At 37.7% G+C, this 21,189-nt stretch overlaps 1 protein-coding gene across 11 annotated transcripts in view; it reads left to right on the plus strand.

Moving 5' to 3' along the window:
• Ccdc18 (coiled-coil domain containing 18) overlaps window positions 1-21,189 on the plus strand; it is a 119,377-nt gene that overhangs the window by 17,700 nt on the left and 80,488 nt on the right. For all 11 annotated transcript variants that reach the window (XM_028867405.2, XM_028867401.2, XM_028867406.2 and 8 more), the window contains 5 exons: window positions 3,481-3,577; window positions 7,818-7,939; window positions 12,658-12,949; window positions 17,091-17,215; window positions 18,907-19,067. In XM_028867405.2, coding sequence (XP_028723238.1) covers window positions 3,481-3,577; window positions 7,818-7,939; window positions 12,658-12,949; window positions 17,091-17,215; window positions 18,907-19,067 — 797 coding nt within the window. The remainder of the gene's footprint in view (window positions 1-3,480; window positions 3,578-7,817; window positions 7,940-12,657; window positions 12,950-17,090; window positions 17,216-18,906; window positions 19,068-21,189) is intronic.

Below are 21,189 nucleotides of genomic sequence, written 5' to 3' on the forward strand. Positions count from 1 at the left end.
CACCAATTCAATCACAGGGGATGGCCATTCAGGCTGTGCATCCACTGCCGCCAGGAGTCTTAGCTGGGGTCATCCTTGTAAACTTGTGGAAGTTTCCCTTACATCAGGCTTCTAACCATCTCTGTAAAGCCCCCCTTTACAGTCATCTCTCTCAGCACTCTCCCCCTCTTGCCACCCTCCCAACCCTATCCTTCAAGTTCTCATGTCCACCCACTCCCAGTCCAACCAGATCTCCTCTTTTTTTTTTTTTCCCCAGGGAGATGCATGCATTGCCCACCCCTCTTGAGCCTGCTTTGTTACTTAGCTTCTTTGGGTCTGTGGATTGTAGCATGAATCCTTTACTTTACAGTTAATATCCACTTAAGACTGAGTACATACCATGTTTGTCTTTCTGAATTTGAGTTACCTCACTCAGGATGATTTTTTTCCTATCCTTTTGTCTTCCATCCTTTTGTGTTCAAATTTCTTGATGGGATTATGGGTCTATGGTACTAGGCCTTGCTGGAATGATCAACTTTAAGTACTAATAAATTGTTACATTAATAAATATTTGATACTTTTGAGTTTAAATTAATGAAATTTTATAGCAAATATTATTAGGGAGTTTTTGTTTGATTTTGTTTTCTCTTTTGGGTTCAGACTCAGTGCTTTGTGCATATTAAGCAAGCACTGTACCAACTGAGTTGCATCTGTAGCCTACTGCAACTTTTATATAGGATTAAATCATAATCTAAATATAAAAATGTTTTAAAAGGTTTGTTTATTTAATGTGTATGAGCATTATGCCTGCCTATGTGTCTGTGCACTACATGTGTGCCTGGTGCCTATGGAAGTCAAAATAGGACATCAGATCTCCTGGAACTGGAGTTATAGATGGTTGTGAGCTGCCACGTGGGTGCTGGTTACTGAAACTGTGACCTCTGAAGAGCAGAAAGTGCTCTTAACTGCTGATCTATTGCTCTAGCCTCGTAATCTACATTTTTGTGTTTTACAATAAAACAAGTTTTATAGATTTATATTATGATATTATATTAGATTATAAAGAAAGTAATCTTAGCTCTTAAGGAGCTTGAGGAAGTCCACGAGTTTAAGGCTTAGCTAAGCTACAGAGTGAATTCACCTTCAGCCATTGCAGCTTAGACCATATTTTAAAATAAAGTAATTTAAAGAGTGCTGGTGATATACCTCAGAACATCACCACCATGTACAGCTAGGTTCAATCCTCAGTGCCACAAACAGAGAAACAAACAAATAAATAAATAGGAAACATTGTCTTCAATAGCTAAATATTTGTTTCCATATGCACTTACACTCCTAAAGACTACTACAAACATATATAGAAGTCATTTTTTCATGTAAATAGGTTTGGAGGAACATTTTTACAGCAATATTTGTTATTTGTGAGGCAGTATTTTGTAGTGAAAAATGTTTAGATTTGGGAGTCAGTTAATCTTATCTCTTATTGTCTTTGTTATTTTGGAAAATCATTTAATTTTTAAAACTTCAACTTTTTATATATGTAGTTGGACTTTGACTTTCTTTGGATTGCCAGCCCCCAAATAATGACATGGGGACATTATCAAGTATGAAAAATTGGCCTTTAGCTTAGGCTTTGTCTCATTAACTCTTACAACTTAAACTAACCTGTTTCTATTAATCTATATTCTGCCATGTGGCTCTTTACCTCTCTTCCATTCTGTACATCTGACTCCCTCTGTATCATGCTGGCTTCTCCTGCTGCACCATATTCTAACCCTGAGTTCCTCAGCCCTACCCATTCTTTCCTGCCTAGCTATTGACAATTTAGCACTTTATTAAACCAATCAGGTGCCTTAGGCAGGCAAGGTAAAACAGTGACACATCTTTACACAGTTTTCTCAAATATCCCACCACACATCTATTAAGTTGATACTTCCTTGGTATACATGAGAAAAAAAAACATGTAAAATACCTATTATATAATTAAGTACTAACAAATATTACTAGGTGGCTTAATATCTGTCTTAGTTAGGGTTTCTATTGCTGTGAAGAGACATATGACCACAGCTACTCTTATAAAGTAAAACATTTAATTCAGTGGCTTATAGTTCAGAGGTTTAGTCCATTACCATCATGGTGGGACATGGTGATGTGCAGGCAGAAATGGAGAGTTTTACATCTTGTACGGACAACAGGAAGCGAACTGTCTCACTGGGCATGGCTTTGAGCATGTATGAGACCTCAAAGCCTACCTCCACAGTGACACACTTCCTCTAACAAGACCACACCTACTCCAACAAGGCCATACCTCCTAATAGTGCCACTTTCTTTGGGGGCCATTTTCTTTCCAGCAACCACAGGTATGATTTTAAGTATAAAAAAAAACTTTGTTATACAGGGATGATATTAATTAATGAACTTAGTGCGCTCAGCTAACTGTGAGAAGTGAGAAAAAAGTCAGGCTCACCCAGGAGGTAAGGAGTAAGGTCTGGCTTAAATATTGCATGGTTTTGGTTGTGTTTTTTGTTGTTCAGTTTTATGTTAGTAAAAATTGCTGGTTTTGTTTTTGTTTTTAGACAGGGTCTCACTATGTAACTCTGGATGACCTAGAATTTATTATGTAGACTAGACTGGCTTCAAACTGAAAGAAATCTGCCTGCTTCTGTCTCCTGAGAGTTAGTGGTTTTTGTTGTTGTTGTTGTTTGTTTTTGTTTTTTAAGTACCTTTAAAAAATTAACTTAATTTTTTCATGGGTTATAGAACTGAATATCTAACATTCTATGCTGTAGATTGATTATATAAGACAACTTTAAGAAATGTATTTTTCAGTGCCATGGTGCTCCTCTAGTCTGTTTTCTAGATTAGGTGATAGAATTGCCTATGCATAGGAATTTATATATGTTTCTGAGTTGATAACCATTTCATGGTATATTTCATTTATTTTGCTCTAGTGAAAAAGTTATTGTAGTAAAACTATCATTTCACAGTAAAGCCTACTACTCTGTTTTAGTTTTAGTTTTAAAAAAAATCTACTTCTGGGTCTGGAAAGATGATTCAGTTGGTAAAACCTGCAATGTAAACATGAGGACCTGAGTTTGGATCTCCAGTACCTACTAGGCATCTATAATACAGATACATCTGTAATCTCAGCACTGGGGAGATGGAGACAGGTAGAGTCTTGGAACTCATTGGCTAGCCAGTCTAGTCAAAACAATGATCCCCAGGTTCAATGAAGGGACCTTGTCTCAAAAAATGAAGTGGAAAACCATTGAGGAAGAAACTTGATGTTGACATTTGTCCTCCAACTTCATGTTCAAACATATTGATATGTAGCCACATACACATGTGTACACATACACAATAACACATACACCACATATGTCCATACACATATACAACACCCACATGGTATGCACATACATACATGCACACAAATTTGCTTAAAGATTAACTTCTCAAGCAGAGAATTCCTTACTTTTATTATTTCTTTTTAAACTTTAGAGCTGAACAACAAAGGAATGAAGCACTATACAATGCTGAAGAGCTGAGTAAAGCCTTCCAGCAATATAAACAAAAAGTGGCTGAAAAACTGGAAAAGGTGAGAGAAGTTTGTTCAAACTCTGTGTCTTGTGTTATATAATACGTAGATTGTTTTTACCTATGGAATAATAATTTTTTTTAAATGTTCATTTTAACTCATATGTATGGGTTTTTGTCTGCATACCACATGCGTGCTTTCCAGAAGAGGGTGTCAAAGCCTCTGGCACTGGAGTTACAGATGGTTGTGAGCCATCTTGTGGGAGATTGCAAGAACAGCAAGTGTTCTTAACCCCTGAACCATCTCTCCAGCCCTGGTATAATAATTTTAAAGATTTTATTTATAATAAAATAATTGAAGCAAAACTTTATTTCAAATATATTTTAATTTTGTGTTTTTTAAATCATTATAATTTTTAATGATTACATATATATTTGGAAGGGAAGCTATATGCACATGAGTGTAGGTGCCCATGGAGGCCGGAAGAAAGTGTCGGATCACCTGGTGCTCAAGTTACAGGAAGCTGTAAGCCTGTTGTTGATGCTGGGAACTGAACTTGGATCCTCTACAGTATATGTTTTTAATCACTGAGCCGTCTTTCCAGTCCTACTTATTTTTTGAGATTGGTTTTATGATGTTGTCCAGGATTGTCCCAAATTCAAATTCAAGGTCCTTCTGTCTTAGCCTCCAAAGTAGCTGGGATAAACTAATATTTAAATATTAGTTAAGGAAGATGTTCACCAGTATTTTTATTACCAGGAGAAACCTTTATTGAAGAAATAGAAGAATAGGTATAACAAATTAAAAAAAAATAGAGAAAGGAGTAAATGAGTAGAAGTTGGAACTAGAGAAGCAGAAGCAGGAAATTTATTTCTATTTTCACTGAAAATGAAGACAGAGATCATTGTACAACCTTTCACTGCCCACTTGACCTACTGTCCTCTCAGAAGGAACATCTTCTCATCTGATCCGATACAGAAATGCAATGATTTTATTACCAATTTAATATTTTTGTAATAAAACCTATATCAAAGAAGACCACAAGTTGGACATTCAGATATTGAGCTCAAAACAGAGGTCTGATCAAGTGTATTGATAGGAGAGACTTCCATTTTGAGATTATAATTTAAGAAAAGGAATTTAATGGCTTTGTTAAAAGAAAGAAGGTCAGAGAACAAATTCTTTAAGGAAAGTGTTATAATAAGAAGTTAGTAGTAGTGGCACAAACCTTTAATCCCAGTATTTTGGAGGTAGAGACAGGCAAATCTCTGAGTGAGGCCAGCCTGGTCTACACAGAGTTTCAAGAAGACAAAGAGAAAGAGGAGGAGGAGGAGGAGGAGGAAGAAGAAGAAAAGTTATTACTGATTATGGTTAAATAAATGTATTCACATATTGAACTTTTATTAGTTGTTGAATTGTAATTACAATTAACACTTATTTTATATATGGAGCTAAAGCTGGCGTTCAGTGGTAGAAGAACACTTGCCTATTATGCATCAGAGTCTAAGTTCAATCACTAGTAATTCAGAAAAGAAAAAAGACAGTTATTTGGAGTTGGAGAGATGGTTCAATGGTTAAGAGCACTGACTGCTCTTCAAGAGAACCAGGGTTCAATTTCCAGCACTCACATGGCAGCTCCAGTTCCAGTACCCTAACACAGACATACATGCAGGCAAAACACCGATGCATATAAAGTAAAAGTAAATAAATTTTTAAAAAAATGGTCATTTTACATACCAGGCTAAGTGCTAGTCTTTGGAAGATTTAGTGATGTATAATACATAATGCTTACTATGAAAAGCTCACAGTCTAGTAAGACTGGCAATATTGTAGAAAAATGATGTCAGTATTTTGGAATAACATAATGTAAAATTTAGGTGTAGTTGGAGTCATGAAAAGGAGTCTCTGGGGGGACTCAGGAAGCTTTATGAAGTGGGCAATGCCAGTATGTTTGAGCTGCTACTGTATCTCAAAGATAATTGTGTATCGTGCACTAGTGTAAAGCTGAGGAGAAAGTAAAATACATGTTCTGAATGCACATTTATATCTGAAACTGTATGGAAGTGGAGAGATTCAAGTCAAACATACTGTGAGAGACCAAGCAAGAGGCATTGAAGATCATAGATCTGGGTTGGTGGGATGGCTCAGTGGATAAAGGCACTTGGCGTACAAGCCTGATAGCCCGAGTTTGATCTCAGGGGCCCGCATAAAGATGAAAGGAGAGAACCCAGTCCACAAAGTTGTCCTCTGGCTAAACATGAACATGCCTACATGCATTCATCGTGTGTACACATTTAATAATGTTATTTTAAAAAACTAGAAAGATGATTCGTCTGAGTAGAAAGTAATGAGACGTGAAAGCTGGAGAATAGATGGGGCCTAGTGAAGAACAGTAAAGGTGTCAACGAGAGAGAAGTACAGTGTTTCTGCGATGTTGGTGTAAGTGACTTGTGGGTGATTTTATCTTGAATCAAAATAGATAATTTGTGGGGAAATGAGTTATATTTTGGAAATCACTGCAGGATATTCAGTTGTGGATTTCTAATGAGGATTCATACTCCCAGGTATAGTCTACAGTATTTAAATGGTAGAAATCTTGGGCATTAAAAATTGTACAGAGTAAGAGGAGGATGAAAGGTATAACTATGAAAGATATTAAATTAAACAGCTTTTAAAATATATTGACAAATAAATCAGGGAACTAGGTAATATAGAAAAGCTGAGATAATTAAGCATAAAACCCCCAGTTATCCAAAATATATGGATATATGACATTATTATAATGGAACAGATTATTCTATATAATATGTGCTTTTTTTTTTTTTTTTTTTTTTTTTTTTGGCTTTTCAAAACAGGGTTTCTCTGTGTAGTTTTGGTGCCTATCCTGGATCTCGCTCTGTAGACTAGGCTGGCCTCACAGAGATCCGCCTGGCTCTCCCTCTGGAGTGCTGGGATTAAAGGTGTGTGCCACCATCCACCATTTTTAAAAGCCTTTGAGAGGGTTCTCATGGGAATATATATCTTAGAAGGGACTTTCAGTAAGGTGACATGTGAGAGGAAAAAAACCTTTTAGGAAGAATGTCTTCAGGGAAAAAGGAAAATGTAATAATTTTTAAAATTTTCTTAGGGTTAATAGTTTCTAATTTTGCTCAGCAAAACCCTGTAGTTGATTAATATAACAAAGGATAACACAGGAAATGGAATAGGTTAATTCAGTCCTCCACTCTTCTTGCTACAACCTGAGTGCTATTATAATTTGTTATTATCATTGTGTGTGTGTGTGTGTGTGTATGTGTGCACACAACAGCAGACAACTGTGGAATTGTTTTCCTCTTTCCACCTTTACATGGTGTCTTAGTACTTTTTCAGTTGCTGTGACAGAACACTATGACCAAGGTACTTTATAACAGAAAGCTTTTAATTTGGGGCTCATGACTCCAGATAGTTTAGAGTCCATGACTCTAGGTACAACAGCTGAGAGCTCACATATGGATGCTCAAGCAGGAGAACACGTTGGAAATGGCGACAGTTTTTTGAAACTCCAAAGCCTGCCCCTAGTGACACACCTCTTCTAATAAGGCCATACCTTCCCATCCTTCCCAAACAGTTCCACCAACTGGGGGCCAGCTATTCAAAATGAGCCTATGGGGGCCATTCAAATTTAAACCAGTGCACATGGGTTCCAGGAAACAAACTTAGGTCGTCAGGCTTGCATTGTTAAACAGCAAGTACCCTTACCCACTGAACTTTCTTTTTGGCCCCTTGGGTTGTTATTTCATTAAATATTACATTTCATTAAACATAAACATTATTTCATTTGGGTTAAAATTTCAAATATTAGATTTCTGAAACACTTGTTCCCTCACCCCCACCCCATCCCCACCTGCGACACGGTTTCTCTGTGTAGCCCTGCTGCCCTGCAATTAGCTCTGCACATCAGGCTGTCCTCAAACTCACAGAGATCTGCCTGCCTGGCGTGTGCACCACCACCTGGCCTTAAGGGCAGTTGTTAATGTATAGTTGGATGTATACTGCCTGTTTTAAATTGCTTGCTTTGGTCATGCCTACAGGTGACATTGTTCTTGCCAGTGTTACCGGCCCATAAGGATTTCTGAATAGGTAGTGACGTCCTCCTCCTTTTGTGTTACGGTGTTTCTTTTCACTACAGTACCAGGGACTTCAGTAGATGAAATGTTTATCTTATTCCTATTTCTTTCCAAAATCTCATAGTTTTAATTTGAAACAATATAAAACTTGTGATTATATTAGTATATTCACTTAAAACAAATTTTTGTTTTAGGTTCAAGCTGAAGAAGAATTATTAGAGAAAAATCTTAATAACTGTGAAAAAGAAAACAAAAGGCTTCAGGAAAAGTGTAATCTGTATAAAAGTGAACTTGAAATTTTGAAAGAGAAATTCAGGTACCTTATTATGTAAAAAAAGAATTTTTTTAAATATGCAAATGGGAAAAGGGAAACATTTAAAACCCCTTTTTAATATATATATATATATATATATATATATATATATATATATATAGTTTTTAATGTGATTTAGAAGGCTAAGATTCATGACTAAAACTTCTCTAGGTATAGAGCCAGCATTTTAAATATAGTAAGACATCTTTTTTTTTTGTTTGTTTGTTTTTTGTTTTTGAGACAGGGTTTCTCTGTAGCTTTGGAGCCTGTCCTGGACTAGCTCTGTAGACCAGGCTGGCCTCGAACTCACAGAGATCCACCTGCCTCTGCCTCCTGAGTGCTGGGATCAAAGGCGTACGCCACCACTGCCCGGCAAGACATCTTAATTCTAACACATTTGTAAATATAGAATAATGCAAATCAACACAGACAAAATGTTCTTAGAATGTAATCACATTAGCTAGCTAGTAAACAAATAGGAAGAAAATCATCTAGTGCAATTTTCTTTCTTCTTTTCTTTCTTCTCTCTCTCTCTCTCTTTCTTTTTTAAATAAAAGAAGAAACAAAGACTCAGAAAGTAGCCATTTTTTTCCCACAGTCCAGAAGACTATGGACTGGCAATTTGCCTTAAAGGGTAAAGGCTCTTTCTGTGTAAGTCTGGTGATCTGAGTTTGACTGCTGGCACCCATATAAAGGTGGAAGGAGAGAACCAACTCCACATAGTTGTCTTCCCACCTTTACATGAGTGCTGTGGTGTAGCTAGAGTTTTCCTGCCTTGCCCACAGTCAGGACAAATCTCTGTCACCCGCCAGTCCCACAGCTGCTCAGACCCAACCAGGTAAACACATAGAGGCTTATATTGCTTACTAACGGTATGGCCATGTCAGATTTTAGGCTATCTAGTTCTTATATATTAAATTAACCCATTTCTATTAATCTATAAGTTGTCACATGGCTTGTGGCTTACCGGTATCTTTACATGTTCCTTGTCATGGCGACGGCTGGCAGTGTCTTTCTGCCTCAGCCTTCCACTTCCCAGGATTCTCATCTCTCCTTGTCCTGCCTATACTTACTGCCTGGCTACTGGGCAATCAGTGTTTTATTTATTAACCAATCAGAGCAACACATTTAACATACAGAACATCCCACAGCACTGTGGCACATGCTGCCCTCCTAATCTCTCCTTCTTTCTCACACACACACTAATAATAATGATGAACAAATTTAAAAAATTAGGTTAAACATATTAACTGGATTGTCTGACTCTGATACTCTATACAATACAATTATTAGGATAATAACTAATAATCCTGGTCAACTTTCAGAAGTTAATATTAAACCATTTCCATAACCTTAGGCTATTAAGGTGGAAAGAGCATTAAAATAATTTTTTTTGCCTAATTGTATAATTGTAGCACATTTTCCTTAAGGTTGGTACATTTACTATTTTTGCTTTGGAAGATGAGATAAAATTACTTGAGTAAGTCGTAGAATCGGATGTTATCAATTATAATGTAAACTTCCAGAAGTGAAATGTGGCTAATTATATTCTGATAAAATGTTTGATCACTAAAATTTTCGTTTTATATTTTATAAAGTAACTTTTAAAACAAGACTTTGTTTTTGTTTTAAATTATATATATATATGTGTATGTGTCCAGGTTGGGGAGGTGTTGTGCTTATAAGTACAGTGTCCTTGGAGGTTAGAAGAGGGCATTGAATTTCTATAGCTAGAGTTACAGATAGTTGTGAGCCACCTAATATTAGTACTGCGAACTGAACTTGGGTCCTTTGTAAGAACAACACTCTGAACCATTGAGCCTTTTCTCCAGGACCTGTAAAATAATTTTTATACTTATTTTTCTTTTATGACACTTACCCCACCTACCAATATTGGAGATCAAATCCATGACCTTGCAGATGTCATGCAAATAATGTACTACTAATCTATGTCCCTCATCTAGTAATTAGATTTACATGTTTACATTTCTATTAAATTAATTATTCTTTGACAATTTCATATTCGTGTGTGTGTATATCTACACAATATAGTCTGATAACTCTCTTCCTCCAATCTCCCTCCTACTTCTTTTAGCATCACCCCCCAAGTCCCATTCTCACGTTCATGTCTTCTTGTTTTGTGTACAACTGAGTTTAACCAGGGCTGTCTCTGTGTCCATGTGTTTGGACTAAGAGAACTTGGTGGGCTCACCACTGAGTATACAGCTGAAGACAGTGACTCCCTTCTTTCCAAATCCATCACTAGCTTATAGTTCATCAGGGAAGGGTAGGGTCCCAAGTGTCCCCCCTATTCCTGTCTTTTTTTTTTTTTTTTTAAATTTATTTTTTTGGTTTTTTCAAGACAGGGTTTCTCTGTGTAGCTTTGTGCCTTTCCTGGATCTCACTCTGTAGGCCAGGCTGGCCTCGAACTCACAGAGATCCACCTGCCTCTGCCTCCCAGTGCTGGGATTAAAGGCTGCGCCACGGCCGCCCGGCCCTATCCCTGTCTTTAACAGATCCAGTCTTACACAGGTGTAGTGAGGCAGTGGCAAGTGCCATGAGCTCATGATTGCAGTGGATGTTTCATGTCCAGAAGATGACATGTTAAAGCCCTTCTTTTCTATTTCAAATAATGGTGGCTATGAGTTTGTCATGGATAGCCTTTACTGTGTTGAGGTATGTTTCCTCCATCCCTGTTCTCTCCTGGGATTTCAGTGTGAAGAGATGTTGGATTTTGTTAAAGGTGTTTTCTGTATCTGTTGAGATGATCAAGTGATTTCTGTTTCTTTATCCATTTGTATGATTTATTACATCTGTATATATTAAACCCCCTCTGCATGTCTGGAATAAAGCCAACCTGATCATTTCTAATTTTATTCATTTGGGTCTTTTCTTTCTTTTGGTTGATTTGTCTTACAGTTTTCCAATCTTTTTGTCTTGTTCTTTTTAAAAAATTTTATTTTTATTATTTGTGTGTCTTTTAAGTGTGTGTGCAGGTGCATGTAGTGGCCCTCAGAAACCAGAAGATGGCGTTGGATCCCCTGGAGCTGGAGTTATAGGCAGTTGTGAGCCACTTGACATGGGTGCTGGGCTCTGAACTTCAGTTCCCTTGTTAGGAGCAGCAAGTACTTTAATTGCTAAGCTATCTCCCCAGCCTTTATCCTTTCAAAGAACCAGCTCTTTGATTCTTTGTATTTGTTTTCATTTCATTAATTTCTACCTCTTTTTTATTTGTTTTGTTTTTTCAAGATTAGGTTCCTTTGTATAACAGCCTTGGCTCTCTGTCCTAGAACTCACTCTGTAGCCCAGGCTGGACTCAACCTCATAGAAATCCCCCTGCCTCTGCCTCTTGAGTGCTGGGATTAAAGGCATGCATCACCTTTCCCAGCAGTTTCTGCCTGATTTTAATTATTTCTTCCTATCTTTTTTGAGTTTGGTTTGTTTTTTTCAGATTCTCTTTGTTGTTTTTGTTTTGTTTTTTGTTTTTCAAGACAGGGTTTCTCGTGTAGCCCTGGCTATACTGGAACTCATTTTGTAGATCAGGCTGGTCTTAGATCCACCTGCTTCTGCTTCCTGGGATTAAGGCATGTGCCACCATGCCCAGCAACATACCTTTTTTTGTAATCTATTCTCAGAGGAAATTCAGCCAAAGACATACAGTTTAACCAGAAGTTTACTTAGCAAAGCAAATTAAAACACACCAGAGATTGGAGTGGGTTGTGCTGAGGGAGCAGAATAAGAGCCATTGGTTCTATGTTTGGATACTTAAAAATATTTATGAAGTAGATGGCGTATTCATTGGGGTATGGTAATGTTTTTTCCCCACCTCACAGATCATAGTGAACCAGATCTTCCCACAATCCTCTTGAAAGTCCATAAAGATGAGAAGGGCGGGTGTCAAAACAATAATGTAAATAGTATAATGGTATCAGATCCTTTTAGTGCATAGCGTTTTGTTAGTGTGCATGTGTGGCAGTTAGGAAAGTGCCCTGGTACCTCAGTTTCTCCTCTTGTGGGGAGAATATACTGCACTTTAAGCAATTTTAGCCATAACAAGGCATTCTTACAATCAGGACACAGCTCCCAACATTTCCTGCTTACCTCAGAGCTCACTCTCGACTACCAGTTCTGTAACCATCCCTTTCTTGTTTCCTTTCTTCAAAAGATAGATTCACACACTGTAACTCAGGCTGGTCTGGAGGCACTGTCACTCAGGCTGGTCTGGAGGCACTGTCACTCAGGCTGGTCTGGAGGCACTGTCACCCAGGCTGGTCTGGAGGCACTGTCACTCAGGCTGGTCTGGAGGCACTGTCACCCAGGCTGGTCTGGAGGCACTGTCACCCAGGCTGGTCTGGAGGCACTGTCACCCAGGCTGGTCTGGAGGCACTGTCACCCAGGCTGGTCTGGAGGCACTGTCACTCAGGCTGGCCCCAAACTTCAGCAGTTCTTTTGCCTTCACCTTTTAATTGCTTGTAATACTTGTGAGCACCATGCCTGGCTTACATTCCTTGTCACTAAGACAGATGTGACTAATTCCCAGTAAAGTCTTGTATTCAGTGTACTGGCATTTTGTTGAGGATTTTTGCTATTTTCATATAGAATATTGGCTTCTACTTTTCCCTTTATTTTGTTGTTGTTGTGTCCTCGGTGAGAGAATGTAAATGTGATTATTAAAAATGTATGCTCATTTTATTTTCATTTTAATGCTGTTTTTCTTATAGGCAGTTAAAAGAAGAGCATAACAGTGGAAAAGAAAAATTAAGAATTATGGCAATGAAAAATTCAGAAGTCATGTCACAGTTAACTGAATCTAGACAAAGTGTCCTGAAGCTAGAGAGTGAGTTAGAGGACAAAGATGAAATATTGCGAGAAAAATTTTCTTTAATAAATGAAAACCGAGAATTGAAGGTTCGTGTTGCAACACAGAATGAACGACTGGATTTGTGTCAGCAGGAAATTGATAGTTCAAGGTTGGAACTGAGGAGCTTAGAAAAACTGATGTCCCAGATGTCAGTAAGTATGTGTGAAAAGAAGTGTAGTGCACTTGCCTGTGCAGTGGAAAAGGACACTTGCTGTTTTATAGAGCATCATTTTGTGGATGGTTTACTAGCTTATGTTCTTCTACTTGTTTGTTCAGCCAGTTCTTGAGTACCTAGTTTCTCCTCATACTTACCTTCTACTCTTTCACTTTTCTTAGTCTCTGAGATGCCATATATAAGAACTGCACAGAAAGCCGGGCGGCGATAGCACACGCCTTTAATCCCAGCACTGGGAGGCAGAGCCAGGAGGATCTCTGTGAGTTCAGGGCCAGCCTGGTCTACAGAGTGAGTTCCAGGACAGGCTCCAAAGCTATACAGAGAAACCCTGTCATGAGAAACAAAACAACAACAAAAAAAGCACAGATTTTTATTGAAGTATTATTTATGTATTGAAAATTCATTTCTTTATGGTATACTATTAAGCGAGTTTTAGTAAAGTTACAATTTTTTTTCTTTTTTCTTTTCTTTCTTTCTTTTTTTTTTTTTTGGTTTTTCGAGACAGGGTTTCTCTGTGTTCCTTTGCACCTTTTCTAGAACTCACTCTGTAGACCAGTCTGGCCTCGAACTCACAGAGATCCGCTTACCTCAGCCTCCTGAGTGCTGGGATTAAAGGCATGTGCCACCACTGCCCCGCTAAAGTTACAAATTTGTAACGGTCACAATCCAGTTTTACACATTTCTATCATCCCTAAATGATCCCTTGTGCCTCTTTATAATTAGTGTACCCCATTTTGGGAAACCAGTAATAGTTCAATTTTATAGATTTGTTTTTTCTGGACATTTCATATGAATACAGTCAAAACATCATGTTGGGTTTTTTGCGTGTCATTTTGCATTTTTCATATTTTGAGAGTCATTCATGTTGAGATATCAGTATTTTGTTGCACGAATCCTAAATGGTCTTATAACAAAAACCCAGAGCCAGATATTGGGGTAAATACTGAAAGATCATAGAAACAAAGGAACAAGCCACAGCCACTTTTCACCTCACCAACTCCACAAATCCTCTGAATGCTTTTGAGTCCTCAGCCGAAAATGCCTAATTCCTGTCTCCTCCTGCCTTATATTCCTTTCTCTGCCCAGCCATATCACTTCCTGTCTCAATCTTCCTAGTGCTGGGATTAAAAGTGTGTGACTCCCAAGTACTGGGATTAAAGGTGTGTGATCCCAAGTGTTGGAATTAAAGGTGTGTGCCACCACTGCCTGGCTGTTTCTCTTTTAAACTGGATTAATGTATAGTCCAGGGTGGCTTTGAACTCACAGAGATCCAGACAGATCTCTGCCTCAGGAGTGCTAGGATTAAAGATGTGTGCCCCCTCTACTTGACCCCTGTGGCTAACTCTGTGGCTGGCTCTGTCCTCTGATCTTCAGGCAAGTTTTATTAGAGTACAACAAAATATCACCACAGTATTTCATTTATTTTTAGCGTTGAATAGTGTCTTAGTTAAGGTTCCTATTGCTATGAAAAGACACCATGACCACGAAACCCTTATGAAGGAAAATATTTAATTGAGGTGGGGGCTTACAAGTTTAGTCCATTATTGTGGCAGGAAGCATGGTGGCCTGCAGAAAGACATGGTGCTGGAGAAGGAGCTGCTACATGTTGATATGCAGGCAACAGGAAGTAGACTGAGACACTAGGTGGTATCTTTAGCATGAATGAGACCTTAAATCCACCTCCACAGTGACATACTTCCTCCAACAAAGCCACACCTCTTAATAGTGCCACTCCCTTTGGGTACCATTTTCTTTCAACCACCAGAAATAGTATTCAGTTGTGTGCATATATCTTATTTAAGCACCAATTGAACATTTGGGCTATTTCTGCTTTTAGTCTATATGAATAGTGCTTCTGTGAATATTGGCATAGAAGTCTTTTTGTTGACATGTTTCATTTTTTTCTTGGATAGATACCTTAGAGTAAAATTTCTGGGAAATATAGTAAATTTATGTCAAAATATTTTCTAAGACTCCTCCACATTTGGAACTCTCCTACCACTGTTTCTTGTTTCTCTGCATCCTTGTTGACATTTGTCCTGTCTCTCCATATCCACCTTAGTCTGTGAGAACTAGTGTTTCACTATAGTTTTAATTTTAATTTTTCTGATGGCTAATGTTGAGCAACATTACATAGTCTGTGGTGATATTATGTTCCCCAAAATATTGTACACCCTAATAAACTTATCTGGGGTCAGAGAACAGAACAGCCACTAGATATAGAGGCCAGAAAATGGTGGCACACACGCCTTTAATCCTAGCACTCCAGAGGTAGAGATCCACTTGGATCTCTGTGAGTTCAAAGCCACACTGGAAACAGCCAGGTGTGGTAACAAGAGCCTTTAATCCCAGGAAGTGATGACAGAAAGCAGAAAGCTATATAAGGTGTGAAAACCAGGAACTAGCCTGGTTAAGCTTTCAGGCTTTGAGCAGCACAGTTCAGCTGAGATCCATTTGGATGAGGACTCAGAGGCTTCCAGTCTGAGGAAACAGGATCAGCTGAGGAACTGGCAAGGTGAAGTGGCTGTGGCTTGTTCTGCTTCTCAGATCTTCCAGCATTCACCCCAATACCCGGCTTCAGGTTTGTTTTTATTAATAAGACTCTTTAAGATTCATGCTGCAATAGTCTATCATGGAATTAAAAATATTCATGTGCCAGGCAGTGGTGGGGCACACCTTTAATCCCAGTCATTATTACAACTCTGTGTTATAGACGAGTTAACATAAAAATTGTTAGGAACATAAGTAACACCATTTCATGTGACTCCAAATAATGTAATGCCTTTAAGATAGGAGCTTGCCACTAGGCACCTCAGACTGGAGATAGTCACCCTACCCCTGAGCTGTTATATTAATGAACCAGCCACAAGACAACTCAAAAGGGAGTCAGTCCAAGACATGCCTTGATATACTTAACTTGAATGTGGCACTGATAGAGTAGTGAACCAACCCTACACTGTGCACACTGAAAGCACAAAGCTAAGTCCAATGAACAATAAAAAACATGACAGCGCGCTGGGCGGTGGTGGCACATGCCTTTAATCCCAGCACTTGGGAGGCAGAGCCAGGCGGATCTCTGTGAGTTCGAGGCCAGCCTGGGCTACAGAGTGAGTTCCAGGAAAGGCTCCAAAACTACACAGAGAAACCCTGCCTCAAAAAAAAAAAAAAAAAAAAAAGAGAAATAAATTCATGTGTTTCAATGAGATTAGAAAGGTAAATATGCATGTACCAGAAATTTGACATTGACAGGTGTGAAATAAAGGTAAGCATGAGAAAATTACATATGTCATGGTTTGTTTCACTTAAGAATGGATGGTAGACTGCATGGCAGATTCTTAACAGTTTTAAAATACTGTCAGTCATGAAACTGTGAAGCTGAAAGTAACTTGGAAATCATCCGATTTGATATTTCACTGTTAAGAATATGTGTTTGCAGAGAAATACTAGCCTAATGATCAGTTAACAGGAACAGGTTCCAAGCTCCTTGCCTGTGCTTTATCTGCTTTTCTTAGAAGTTATTTACCAAGATTTTAGTATACAACTTGTTGCCTTTTAAGATTGAAACATAATATACAGGTATGTATTCATTTTAATATACTCATTTTAAATTGAAATCCGTATCTGTGCTTAGTGTGATTTCACATATGATTCTAAAGGTGACTATAATACATGTTTAATCCTTTGTTTCACAAAGTGCTAAGTTTGACTTGAAAAAATGAATTTTTTTTTTAGAAAGCATGACTTGGTTATAGTTTGAAATTTTTAGTCATTGAGTGCTTTGCTCTTTGTCATAGCTACTTTTTAACGTCCTGTGTTATTTTGAAATTCATGTATATCCTTCCTATCCATATTTCAAATATTGCTACATATAAATGCCTCCAGAAAGACTTTGCTTAGTTTTTGAAAACACTAGATGTAAGTACTATAATTTGTTTTAATTAAGTGTTATGTTTTGAAATTATTCATATTGATTTACATAAGTCAAACAAGCTTAGATATTCTATTGATAGATACCAGATTGTTTCCATGAAATTCATAGTTTTTAACCTGAGTGTTCTAAAAAAAGTAGTATCTTATATATATTATAAGTTTATAAATGTTTGTTTTTACACTTGCAGTTAAAAAGAGAAATAGTTGGCTTTAAGTCATCTCTTTCTAAGCACCAGATGAATAGTTTTTCTAACAAGGAGGACAATTGCATTGGCTGCTGTGAGGCAAATAAATTGATGATTTCAGAATTGAGGTATATTTTTGAGTTTTTAAAGTTACACTAAATAAAATGTTTTGTTGGTCTTTAAATTAAGATGTTTAGTTGAGTAGTTTAAAAATATAGGAAATTCCAGAGAATCTTATAAAAGTACTTACTTCCCAAGTTATAATTAATTCTTAACACTTTTTTGTGTTTGTTTCAAATCTGTTCTTCTAAATAAAAAAATTAAACATTACAAGATGGACATCTTTGACCCTTTGCCAGTCCCATTGTCCTTTCCCACCCCTAGATAACTATCATTATCAATTAGAATGTTTGTATTCTCACACAGACATAAATATGTATGCTAATGTTTACATTTGCTTCTTTTCTGTAACACTCAACATCATTTAAAAAATCTATTCCTCAGGGTTAGAGACAGATGGCTCAGTGAGTAAAAGCTTGTACTGCTGTTCAGAGGACGGCAGAGTCCCAGGAAGCGCAACTCCAACTCTAGGATAGCCAACACTTCTGACCTCTGCCAGCACCTGCAACTCATGTTCACATACCTCATCCTACAATACATACATATACACATAATTAAAAATCAATTAAATCTTTAAAAAAAATCCATCCTTGTGGAGGTAATCTATTGGTCAAAGGATAAGTGTGTTGATATTTTTTGTGTGCTCCAACAAAAAATAAATAAAGCTTTCCTGAAGATCAGAAGAGCAAAGCCAGCCACTTGTTAGCCATACAGGCCAGGCAATGGTGGCACACACCTTTAATCCCAGCACTAGGGAGGTTGAAACAGGAAGTGATATGGCTGGGCAGAGAGGAGGAATATAAAGTGGAAGGAGACAGGAGTTTAGTTTCCTTTTGGCTGAGGACTTGGTGAGGTGAGAGGTGGCTGTGGCTTGTTCCTTTGTCTCTCTGATCTTTCAGAATGTACTCCTGATATCTGGCTTTGAGTTTTTATTAAGACTAATTAGGATTCATGCTACAGATAAGTTTGTTTGTTTGGTTACTTTAATAGTTGTATGAATTCCAAAGAATTAATAAAGAATTTGTTTAAAAAAATTGTTGTAGGACTCTTTTAGAACTGTGTCACAATTAATTTATCCATTCTCTCTGATAGTTACCTATAGGTTGTAGAGTATTTATATTTTCAATTTTTTTTTTAATCATGTTTGAAAAGTGGCTGAAGCAGTTTGCATTTCCTAGCTAGGTGTGTGCATGTCTTTGAATCCAATACATAGGAGGCAGAGGCTGGTGGATCTCAAAGTTTGAGGCCAGTGTGGTCTACATAGTGAGTTTCAGGACAGGCAGAACTATGTAGAGAAGCCTTGTTTAAAAAAACAAAACCAAAAATACCAAACAAAGAATTTCTGTGTCCTGCATAAGAATTAACTGTTACAAGATTTTAAAAGTTTTTACTCATTTTATTATTTTATTACACACATACACACACACACTCTCTCTCTCTCTCTCTCTCTCTCTCTCTCTCTCTCTCTCTCTCTCTCCCCATGGCAGTTATATAGAAACCAGAGCCCAACTTTCAGGAGTCATTTCATTTCTCTCCTACTGTAGGGTCCAGGGACCAAACTCAGGTTCTCAAGCTAGTGAGGCAGGCACTTTTTCTCACTAATCATCTTATTGACCCAGTATTTACAACTTTAAAGGTGAAAAATACTAATTTAAAAATAATATCAGAGTAATAATTTCTGACTTTTCTTTTGTGCTAGGATTAAGCTTGCAATCAAAGAGGCTGAAATTCAGAAGCTACATGCGAACCTGACTGTCAACCAGTTGTCTCAGAAAACTGCTCCTTGTGATGATGTTCAAGAATGTGGCAAAGTAAACACTTTAGAAACAGAACCTGTAAAGCTAGGTGGTAGTCAAGGTGGTGAGTATATTACATTGAATTACTTTAATAATGATAATCAGTTTTTGCTGATAGTATTCTAAAAAACAGATTATTGATAATATTAAAAAACATTTAGTCTCCTATTAATCCTATGGTTTGAAAAGATAGCAAGAATTATTATGTAATTGTTAGACTTTGCATCATTTAAAAAATACATTGCTGAAACAAAATTTCATCCAATAACATCTACCTATTTCATATATGAAATCAAGGTGCCAATCAGGAAGGCATACACCTTTAATCCCAGTATTTGGGAGGTAGAGGCAGGTGTGTTATTTTAACTTTGACACAGTGGCTATGCCTTAATCTACTGCTATCTCAGTCAGCATTTGCAACTCCGCAGTTACTGGCCTGCTTCTCTAACAGCAGTGAATTGAAAACCTGTAGGGAAACAGACTCATGGGTATAGGACAATAAGACTTGAGATTCATAGGCTAGGGTGAAAATCTGAGAACTCAGAGAGGCTGAGCAGCAAGTACCTAACCCTCCCTCCCTCCTGCCAGTGCCTACAGGAGCAGAATTCTTCCCAGGCTGCGGCCTGAGCAGCAACACCTCTGCTAGAGAAGCAGGCCAGTAACTATGGAGTTGCAGTTGCTAGCTGAGGTTGTAGCTAGAGTTTTCCTGCCTTGCCCAAAGTCAGGAGAAATCTCTCTCACCCGGCTCCGCTCAGACCCAACCAAGTAAACACAGAGACTTATATTGCTTACAAACTGTATGGCCTTGGCAGGCTTCTCGTTAACTGTTCTTATAGCTTAAATTAACCCATTTCCATAAATCTATACCTTGCCACATGGCTTACCGGCATCTTTACATGCTGCTTTTTCTGGCGGTGGTTGGCAGTGTCTCCTTCCGCCTTCCTGTTCTGTGCCTCATGCACTTGTGCACACACATTTTTAAAGAAAATGTCTATATATTGATGTCCATAATGACTGAATGTTGTCATTTGTTTTTCTTGATATTAGCTATTCTTACTGGTGTGGAATGGAATGTAGTGCGATTCTAATTAGTCTTAATAATAAAAACCTAGGGGTAGGGGTATATAGGGGTAAATGTTTAAAGATTAGAGAAATAAAGGAGCAGTCAAAGTCACATCTTACATCCGCGACTCCTCAGACTAAAAAGGGGGTATGCTCCTGTCTCCACTCACCTTATATTTTTCCCTCCACCCAGCCATATCACTTCCTGTCTCCTGTCTGTACAGACCTCCAGATCTCTATGGTTAACTAATGGTTAACTCTACCCTCTGATCTTCAGGCAAGCTTTATTTGTTAGAGCATGAACAAAATATCACCACATTTCCCCCTTTTTGTCTAAAATAAAAAAAAAAGATTATAACTAATATAAGAAAAAATATATACAATAAGTACAATAACTATATAATGTATATAATATAATACATGCAGGCAGTAAATACATCAACAGTGTCTAGTGCATAAACATTTGAAAAATTCAGAGAAAACGCTCCATTATCTATCCTTTCTTGGTTAGTCCAAAAGGTTGTACCTAAGTCACTCTCTGTTTCAACTTGCATTACCAAAACTATCTTTTATTGTCTCTCAACCCTAAACACATTACAGCTCTTTAGTGAATTTCTTTTCTGAATCTGGTAACAAGGAAAACTATAACTATAAAGTCTTCAACTCCATCATAGACCCCAGAAGTAAATAATATTACCTGAGTAAGCAAGAAGTGCAGCAATCGACTGCCAAAAAATGTGAGAAATGACAGAGACAGCTGGCTGCCTGGGCAGTCACCCTAGGCATCCATCTTTGGCTACAGGCCTGGAATATCTGATAGACTTTTCTGTGAAGCAGGATGTTCTGAGGGCTGTCCTACCTTGTCTTGGCAAAGTTTGGTCATCAGTCCTGCTTGCCCAATTTGGACAGCATACTGTCAGCAGTTGAGGCAAGGGCACTTTCTTACCCAGGGGCTAACTTTTGTCACAAAGAAAGTAAACTCCATATGAAGTTTCTTTGATACCCATCATTTCCGAAGTAGATTGGTGCGGACAGGAGCAGACATGTCTCATTTTCTTTTTTCTTTTTTTTAAATTATTATTATTTTTTCTTTTAATTTATTTTTTAAATTACACTCATGATAT

This window comes from Peromyscus leucopus, chromosome 10, assembly GCF_004664715.2.
Source record: "Peromyscus leucopus breed LL Stock chromosome 10, UCI_PerLeu_2.1, whole genome shotgun sequence".
NCBI lineage: Eukaryota > Metazoa > Chordata > Mammalia > Rodentia > Cricetidae > Peromyscus > Peromyscus leucopus.